The sequence below is a fragment of the Nicotiana attenuata genome, unplaced genomic scaffold (assembly GCF_001879085.1).
Source record: "Nicotiana attenuata strain UT unplaced genomic scaffold, NIATTr2, whole genome shotgun sequence".
Taxonomy (NCBI): domain Eukaryota; kingdom Viridiplantae; phylum Streptophyta; class Magnoliopsida; order Solanales; family Solanaceae; genus Nicotiana; species Nicotiana attenuata.
Window position 1 is genome coordinate 476,873 of NW_017670583.1, and position 9,575 is coordinate 486,447.

The following is a 9,575-nucleotide window of genomic DNA, read 5'->3' on the forward strand; positions in this document are numbered from 1 at the left end:
TGTTACCCATGGGTAGCTTCAAAACGATGCCCAGTCTGGACCCTTTCACATTCGAAGCACCGTCCGTGAAGAGGATCCACACCCCCGATGATGTACCCGATTCTAATAGCAGTTCCTTTTCGACCACAGGTACGAAGGCTGGCATAAAGTCAGCAACGAAGTCCGCCAAGATTTGGAACTTGATGGCTATTCGGGGTTGATACTCAATATCATACCCGCTGAGTTCCACGGCCCATTTAGCCAATCACCCCAAAAATTTGGGTTTATGCAAAATATTATGAAGGGGATAGGTAGTTACAACACATATTGGGTGACATTGGAAATATGGTTTTAATTTCCTCGGGCGCTTATTAAAGCAAGCGCTAATTTCTCTAAGTGTGGATATCGGGTCTTGGCCTCACCTAAGGTCCGACTAACATAGTAAACAGGGATTTGCGTACCTTGCTCTTCTCGAACTAGGACTCCACTCACCGTTATTTCCGAGACCTCCAAGTATAAGTAGAGTTGCTCGTCCGCTAGGGTGTGAAGTAGTGGAGGGCTTGACAAGTATCGTTTTAGTTCTTCTAAGGCTTGTTGGCATTCCGGGGTCCATGCAAAATTGCTCTTCTTCTTAAGTAGCGAGAAGAACCGGTGACTTCTATCTGAGGACCTCGAAATGAATCGCCCTTGGGCGGCTATGCGCTCGGTCAGCCTTTACAAGGCCTTCACATTATCCATGACTTTGATATCTTCAATAGCTTTGAGTTTATCGGGGTTGATCTCGATCCCCCGATTTGACACCATGAAGCCGAGAAACTTGTCCGAGCCAACCCCGAATGCACACTTTTCTGGGTTGAGTTTCATGTTGTACCTCCTTATTATATCGAAAGTCTCCTGCAAATGTTTCAAATGGTCCTCTGCTCGCAGGGGCTTAACTAACATGTCATCAATATAAACTTCCATAGATTTACCTATTTTTTCTTCGAACATTCGATTTACTAGGCATTGATAAGTTGCACCAGCATTCTTCAATCCGAACGGCATTACGTTATAACAATAAGTGACATATTTAGTGATAAGCGAAGTCTTTTCCTTATCCTCTAGGTTCATCTGTATTTGATTGTACCCGGAGTCGGCATCGAGAAAATTGAGAATCTCGTGGCCGGCCATGGCATCGATCATGCGATCGATATTCGGTAAAGGACAAGAGTCCTTAGGGCTGGCGTTGTTCAAGTCCTTATAGTCTATGCACATTCTAAGTTTATTTCCCTTCTTAGGGACTACCACTACGTTTGCTAACCATTAGGGATATTTTACTTCCCGAGTGGACCCTATTTTGAGAAGTTTGGTTATCTCGTCCTTGATGAATGCATGCTTAACCTCAGACTGGGGCCTTCTCTTTTGCTTTACTGGATGGAACTTCGGGTCCACGCTTAATCGATGGGTAGTGATCTCTGGTGGGATCCCTTACATATCGACATGGGACCAAGCAAAAAAATCTATGTTATCTAAAAGGAATTGAACAAGTTTTTTCCTGAGCTCGGGAGTTAACCCCGTGCCCAGGTATACCTTTCGATCGGGCAGATGCTCGATCAGTATGATTTGTTCTACCTCTTCGACCGTCGACTTTCTTGCGTCAGAATAATCGAGGATTATGAAGGTTCGAGGTATCATATAATCATCATCTTTAAAAGTTTCCTGCTCCTCCGATCGGTCTTAAGCTGGTGATTGAGGTTGCTATTTGACTTCCTACTTTCCCTTTGAGTTCGATCTCTTTGTTGATGAAAGTGTTGACACCGGTATCACCTCATCGATTATGAACATCTCCTTGGCGGCGGGCTGCTCTCCGTATACCATTTTGATTCCCTCGGATGTCAGGAACTTTAAAACTTGGTGAAGGGTTGAGGGTATCGCCCTCATGTTATGGATCCAAGGCCTCCCGAGCAGGGCGTTGTACCTCATGTCACCCTCGATTACATGGAACTTCGTTTCCCGTGTGGTTCCGGCCACGTTTACCGGCAAGATAATTTCCCCTTTGGTGGTTTCACTTGCCATGTTGAACTCGTTAAGAACTCGAGCTACAGGCACAATTTGATCTTGTAGGCCGAGTTGCTCTACGACTCTTGATCGAATAATGTTGGCTGAGCTACCTGGATCAATCAACACACATTTAACTTGAATTTTATTCATATGTATAGATATTACCAGTGCATTGTTGTGAGTTTGTTCAATCTCTTCTGCATCTTCGTCGTTGAAAGACAAGGTCTCTTTCGGTAAGTAGTCCCGAGTTCGTTTTTCCCTTGTGATCGTCACATTGGCGCATTTAAATACCGGTCCTTGAGGAACATCGACTCCTCCAACGATCATGTGAATCACATGCTGTGGCTCTTCATGCTCATTTTGTATGTTTGAATCTCCATTTTTGAAGTGGTTCTTAGCTCGATCACTTAATAATTCTCGAAGGTTCCCCTTGTTGAATAATCGGGCTACTTCCTCTCTTAGGTGTCTGCAATCTTCTATTTTATGGCCATGGGTGCCATGATAGTTGCATATTTGGTTTGGGTTTCTCTGGGCCGGATCGGTCTGCAGAGGTCAAGGTCATCTCGTATCATTGATACGCCCAACGGCTGATACTATGGCGGAAGCATCTACGCTNGAAGTGGTCCAAGGTACAGCTGAAGCGAAGAAGGCGGCGTACCTGACGTTAGTAGGGAGCACATGTGAGGAGGAGAGGAGAGCGTGCATGGAGTGGTATAAGGTATCTAGGAAAGAAGCTAAGCTGGCTGTCACGGAAGCTAAGATTGCGACTTATGGTCGTATGTACGAGGAACCGGGGAAAAGGCGGGAGAAGAAGTTATTCCGGCTGTCCAAGACTAGAGGGATAAAGGATCGGGATTTGGATCAAGTGAGGTGTATCAAGGACGAGGATGGTAGAGTATTGATGGAAGATGCCCAGATTAAGAGGAGATGGCAAACTTACATTCATAAACTTCTGAATGAAGAAGGGATCAGGATATTGTGCTAGGTAAACTGGAGCATTTCGAGAGTCACCGTGACTTCAGGTACTGCAGGCGCATCAAGGTTGATGAGGTCGTGGGAGCTATGCGTAAGATGAGTAGCGCCAGTGTGATCGGGCCAGATGAAATTCCGGTTGAATTATGGAAGTATTAACTCGAGCTACAGGCACAATTTGATCTTGTAGGCCGAGTTGCTCTACGACTCTTGATCGAATAATGTTGGCTGAGCTACCTGGATCAATCAACACACATTTAACTTGAATTTTATTCATATGTATAGATATTACCAGTGCATTGTTGTGAGTTTGTTCAATCTCTTCTGCATCTTCGTCGTTGAAAGACAAGGTCTCTTTCGGTAAGTAGTCCCGAGTTCGTTTTTCCCTTGTGATCGTCACATTGGCGCATTTAAATACCGGTCCTTGAGGAACATCGACTCCTCCAACGATCATGTGAATCACATGCTGTGGCTCTTCATGCTCATTTTGTATGTTTGAATCTCCATTTTTGAAGTGGTTCTTAGCTCGATCACTTAATAATTCTCGAAGGTTCCCCTTGTTGAATAATCGGGCTACTTCCTCTCTTAGGTGTCTGCAATCTTCTATTTTATGGCCATGGGTGCCATGATAGTTGCATATTTGGTTTGGGTTTCTCTGGGCCGGATCGGTCTGCAGAGGTCAAGGTCATCTCGTATCATTGATACGCCCAACGGCTGATACTATGGCGGAAGCATCTACGCTGAAGTTACATTCTGACAATCGAGGTGCTTCTTTGGACCCGGTATCCCTATCGTAGCCACTCTTTCTCATGAGTCCTCGGGAACTCTGTCCCCGATAATTCCTTTTGTCATTCCGAACAGGGTTGTGTCCAGACCCGTTATTTCTCCGATCTCTCTCTTATGGCTGATTTCGGTCTCTGTTCGATCGTGGTTCCCGATCGACATCCCTTTTAACTCTGTCCACGGGCCTTTTAGGATAAATTGAACTAATCGGAGCCCCCAGTTGATCGTCTTAGACCCTAATCTTTGACTTATATCGATTATGTACACCGGACCAAGTGACGACTGGATATTCGATCAAATTCTGCTTTAACTGTTGCGAAGCTATGGAACATCGTTTGTTGAGACCTTGAATGAGGGCTTGAACAGCCCAATCGTCGGTGATCGGTGGCAAATCCATCCGTTCCATTTGAAATCGAGATACGAATTCTCTGAGCATCTCGTTGTCTTTTTGACTCACCTTGAATAGGTCCGACTTTCTAGTTGCAACCTTAATGGCTCCAGCGTGTGCCTTTACAAAGGAATCTGCAAGCACAGCAAATGAATCAATAGAGTTAGGTAGTAAATTATGATACCATATCATAGCACCTTTTGATAGAGTTTCTCCCAATTTCTTTAGCAACACAGATTCAATTTCATCATCTTCCAAGTCATTTCCCTTAATGGTGCATGCATAAGAGGTGACATGCTCGTTTGGATTTGTCGTCCCGTTATACTTCGGAATCTCGGGCATATGGAACTTCTTTGGGATTGGCTTTGGAGCCGCACTTGGGAGGAAAGGTTTTTGGACAAATTTTTGGAATCAAGTCCTTTCAATACCGGTGGTGCCCCGGGATTTGGTCGACCCTGGAGTTATAAGTTTCCACCTTCTTATCATTTTCCTCGATTTCCCCTGTTTTGATCCGCTTCGTCAGTTCCTCGAGCATTTTTACGATAGAGGGATTAGTTTTTGATTCTCTTTCACTCGATCTCTTTGGCACCGATTCGGCTCTATGAATAACTTCTAGTGATGGCTCGAGCTCGATCCTCCTTGGTGCATGATTCTGATTTTAGAGTTGTGCTATTGCATCTTGTTGACTCTGCAAGGAGCATGCTTGACATCTTGAAGAACTAACGTTGAACCATTATTAGTTTTCAAATAAATTGTGCCAAAACAAAACACCTTAACTTCACTGGCATTGCCCATCTTTAATACTCCAGAATCAACAGGAGTATGTGATGAGAAAAAGTCTTTTCTTGGTGTGACATGTGAGGTAGCTCCAGAATCTACTATCCAGCTCGTCTCATGGGATACCAAATTGATGACGTTTTCATCAAAAGCAAAAAGACTTGAACAATAGCAGCAACATTATTCTCGTTATTTTCAACATTGTTACGGGACAAGTGTTAGTGTGTCACTTGTGTTTGCCTCTTCGTGAGGTTGTTGTCTCGACATTTTGTACTCACTTTTATATGGTGGATTGCTCATCTCCGCTGTGGACGTAGGTCAATTGACCGAACCACGTTAAAATGTTTGTGTATCTTTTAGTATATTTCTCTTTTGTTATCTGATTAATCGTCGTCCAAGTGTTGCTTTACTAGCTTCTGCATGACACCTGACTTTTTCGGTCCTAACAACATATAGATACATCCACCCGTAGTTGGCGGTGGATTAATACTAGTTTCAGCTGTATAGATAAGGGGAAATGACATAAAAGAAAGAACAGGGAGTACTCTCTTAGGCCAACTTATTTTCAGGAACATGTAAATGTCAAATATCTCCGTTCACGAAACCGCAATAGAGGAAAAATACACTCCAAAAAAGAAATTACTACAACTGCGTCTATCTCTTTCTTCTAGCTAAACTTGTTGATGCATACTATATGATATTTTTCGCTTAGGCAATAATTTCATGTGTCATACAAGTCCTAAGTTTGATAGCCATCGAATCCATTCCAATGGGTTGCACAACGTCACAACATTCTCTTCTATTACCAGCCTGTACAGAAAAGAAACAAAATAAGATTATGGCTAAGAATTCAAAAAACAGCTCAATTTCTTTATCAACGATTCGTAAACTCCGATCCATAATTATGCAAGGATCATAATAATGTTATATAGAATGTAATATACTGGAGTAATAAATAAGCGAAAAGTCAAACATGAAATGCCCAAGTACTTTGGAGTCCAAAACGAATTGTTATAAGCCACTTTGTATAATTAAGATTGGATTCGTTAAAAGTCAAATGTGTTTTGCACGATAAAGTAGCTAAAATCAACATATAATTAAAGAACGTTGAGAAAATGCAGAAGAAACAATTAAAACAAACACTAAGAACAACTCAGAAAATGGATTTGAAGTTAAATTTAACCTCCTGCTTTTATTTAGGATTCTATGTTTGTATTCTTTCAAATAATTGGCAATACGGGATGAGGACTTACCATGATCATTACTAAAAAACAGCTGATTTGTGATCGGTCGCAAATGTGCCACTGATTCGGTCGGAATTTTCAAAAATAATATTCCCTCCGTTCCAATTTATGTGAACATGTTTGACTGGGCACGAAGTTTAAGAAAAAAATGAAGACTTTTGAAATTTGTGGTCCTAAACAAGTCAAAAAGGAGCCCAGNCCTAAACAAGTCAAAAAGGAGCCCAGAGTATTTGTGTGGTTATAAAAGCTTCTCATTAAGGGTAGAATTGTAAGTTTAAGCTAAATTGTTACCAAATTTAGAAAGAGGTCATTCTTTTTGGAACCTATTTCCTTTTTGGTGCGTTCCAAAAAGAATGACCCCTTTCCAAATTTGGTAACAATTTAGCTTAAACTTATAATTCTACCCTTAATGAGAAGCTTTTATAACCACACAAATACTCTGGGCCCCTTCATGACTTGTTTAGGACCACAAATTCCAAAAGTCTTCATTTTTTCTTAAATGTCGTGCCTAGTCAAACAGGTTCACATAAATTGGAACGGATGGAGAATATTTTTTTTTAATTCTTTCGACTATATTTCCGACAACATTGATCGCACGTTTGGCGCAAAAATCCGGGATAAATTATTTCGACGGATTCAGTCGGAAACTAAAAGTCAAACAATTTTATAAAACCCTACCCCGCCCGATGTCTTAGGATTTATTTTATCTAAAAGTATACTGAACTTATTCTACGAAAACTCGTAAAGTTTTACTTGTATGTTCTTCGTTTTTACTTTACAATGATTAGTATTCCTCTTTTATCATTTTACGTAGCTCTTTTTCTTGTTCTTTTTTATTGTATTCCAAAAAATTGTCACCTTCTTTTATTCAAAAACTTTTTTCTTTAGACTTTTTATTATATCCTTAAAAATATATATTTCCGTATAGTCATAGAAATATCATCACATGTTTAAGACCACGAGTATTACTAGTATTATTATTATTATTATTATTATTTTTTTTTTTGTAGAATAGCATCGTTTAGAATAAAAGGGGATGCGTATATACAAGTATACTTACCCCTACATGAAGCTTATGCATGGGAGAAAAGACACGAATTTTTGAGACATCATCCGCAGAATGATTGCCGCTCGACCCACAAGCCGTCATCGCCCTTGGAGTTCTCTTGGTGTATCTCGTAACAATGTGGTCTAATCTTGTTCCGTCGACAGCATCAAAGAAGAGAACATGAGGAATTTCACAAGAATCATTAGTTAATTGTCTAACATTAAACATGTAAGGTGGCCTTGCTCCTTTCCTCCATTCGGAAAATGTCTCAAGGGGTCTTTCAAGAAAACTTGGAGAGTGAATCTTCTCATAGATGTTAATGGAATAGCCCCATGACACTGAGAATGTCCAATTGTACTTCGTTAGGTAGCATGTGCTTTGCTGTAATAATCTGGATTGGTCTACTCTTGCTGCTGTCATTAGATGGTTTACGGCCTCGTGATGGTTCATTAGAGGGAAAATTGGAGCTACTAAGTCAAGGTGATGGAGAGATAGGAATGGAGACTGAGGATGTGCTGATAAAAAACCAGATATGTCACGTCGCAGGTCAATCTGTGTGAAACAACCAAAGTAAATGTCAGGAATTTCTTTTGAGTTTCCGGATGATGATGATGTAAAATCAGGTTAACTATGCAAAGTGTGCTTGATAATAAGTGCTACTCCCTCCGTTCTAATTTATGTGAACCTGTTTGACTGGACACGAAGTTTAAGAAAAAATAAAGACTTTTTGAAATTTGTGTATTTTAAACAAGTCAAAAGAGGTCCAGAGTATTTGTGTGGTCATAAAAGCTTCTCATTAATGGTAGAATTGTAAGTTTAAGCTAAATTGTTTTCAAATTTAAAAAGGGGTCATTCTTTTTGGAAGGACCAAAAAGAAAATAGATTCACAACGGAGAGAGTAATATTTAGTAGGTGTTATTAGTTAGAGCAAGTGATATAAAATTAAAAGACGCCACCATATGGCATAATTTTATTTTAAAGAGGTGATATGAAATTAAAAGTTAAGATAATGAGGAAAATTTCCGTCCACAAGTGAGGAGAATTATTTTCTCCCATCTGATATCAAACACTAGAAAATAACTTTCTTATTCGAAATATTTTTCTGAAAAAGATTAAAAGACTTATATCATATCAAACATACTCTAAGATAACAATATAAAGAGTTTGATTACAAACCTGATGAAACCCATTTTCTAGTGTAATGGTGACGCCTAAATCAGCAATACATGCTTGTAAAATGTGGTCACTGCCATATAAAAATGGATACCTCTTGATACATGTATCCATGTTCTTAGCCACAGCTTGAGCTAAGGGATAACTTAAAGCATAACCAGCTCCACCAAATGCCATTTGAAACGACATACCAAAGTTACTGACAAGACACTCCGAATTCATCCCAACATAATAGTACTTTCTGTGATCATACATAGAAAGAACATCGACCAAATTGTCAATCAATAGCACAGTGTCATCGTCCGCCATAACGTACCACCTGACCCCTGGACTGTGCTCCACATTGAATGTTTCCTCAATCACTCTCAACATTCTGATTGCAAATGGCATTCCGTGCTTGTTGTAAAGCGCATATCGTGAATTGTCATCAGATATTTTAAAAGGAGGAGAGGAAGAAGGCCAAGGTAGGTGCTCATTTGGGGTTCTATCTAAGAAAAGATATCCCCTTGTTATATTTGGTTTCCACCAAGAATGGATATACCATTTTTTGTTTCCCCATGTATTTGATGAGCCTGCAATTCCAAAAACTATGTGGCTAATATTCGTAGGTGAAATGTGGGACGTTTTATTGTAGTAATATTGCTTTGACTTGATTCTTCTTTGGAAGAGTAACAGGGATGATTGACAACATGGATGGTTGGACAAGAAAAAGTAAACTAGATATAGAATTAGGGTTACAAAGACCAGGGATTTGCATAAAATTCCATTCAGGTTGTTGGACAAAGTTTTTTGTTTAATTAGGATAAATGCATTTGCGGAATCAGTGCTACTGCTTTTCACTAATGACATTCTTCCAATGCTAAAGAGCTAGTGAAGGTTTAAGCCAAAGTGAGGAAGATTAACAGAATTATATTATAGGTTTAGTAATCGAGTGAATTTCACATGTTAGGACCTATAATGAACGTTTAACTTGCTACAGGTTGGTACATGTATTTCATTCGTTATGTAATTGAATGGTAAACGTGATCAGCTCCCATTGATTAAGAGTTATTTGATTGAAGTTTCTTGCTTCGCTTGGGAACATGATTTAATTACGAAAGCACCAAGAGCATGAATATGCAGCAACTTGTGTGTGCGAAAAAGAGGAATGGTTTCTTCTCGTGAGACATAA

The 9,575-nt window shown here is 40.0% G+C and overlaps 2 protein-coding genes across 2 annotated transcripts; one reads left to right on the plus strand and one right to left on the minus strand.

Moving 5' to 3' along the window:
* Positions 1–2,614: 2,614 nt before the first annotated feature.
* LOC109241220 lies at positions 2,615–3,150 on the plus strand. The gene is made up of 2 exons (XM_019407939.1): positions 2,615–2,909; positions 3,005–3,150. Exons 1-2 carry the CDS (start codon positions 2,615–2,617, stop codon positions 3,148–3,150), a joined length of 441 nt encoding a protein of 146 aa, XP_019263484.1.
* Positions 3,151–3,798: 648 nt separating this feature from the next.
* On the minus strand, positions 3,799–9,253 carry LOC109241221. Its single transcript, XM_019407940.1, has 5 exons — positions 8,408–9,253; positions 7,244–7,783; positions 5,674–5,749; positions 4,232–4,296; positions 3,799–4,056 (listed from the first exon to the last, which is right to left on the minus strand). Exons 1-5 carry the CDS (start codon positions 9,251–9,253, stop codon positions 3,799–3,801), a joined length of 1,785 nt encoding a protein of 594 aa, XP_019263485.1.
* Between the last annotated feature and the right edge of the window lie 322 nt (positions 9,254–9,575).

What these genes read in the sequence shown, in the direction of transcription:
- LOC109241221 (XM_019407940.1), bottom strand. Translation starts at nt 9,253, where the DNA reads ATGTCATTAGTGAAAAGCAGTAGCACTGATTCCGCAAATGCATTTATC. An exon ending in TAGAAAATGGGTTTCATCAG is followed by an intron (nt 7,784 to 8,407) that starts GTTTGTAATCAA and finishes TGTTTCACACAG; the next exon opens with ATTGACCTGCGACGTGACAT. An exon ending in GGCTATCAAACTTAGGACTT is followed by an intron (nt 4,297 to 5,673) that starts GTATGACACATG and finishes CTGTGCTTGCAG; the next exon opens with ATTCCTTTGTAAAGGCACAC.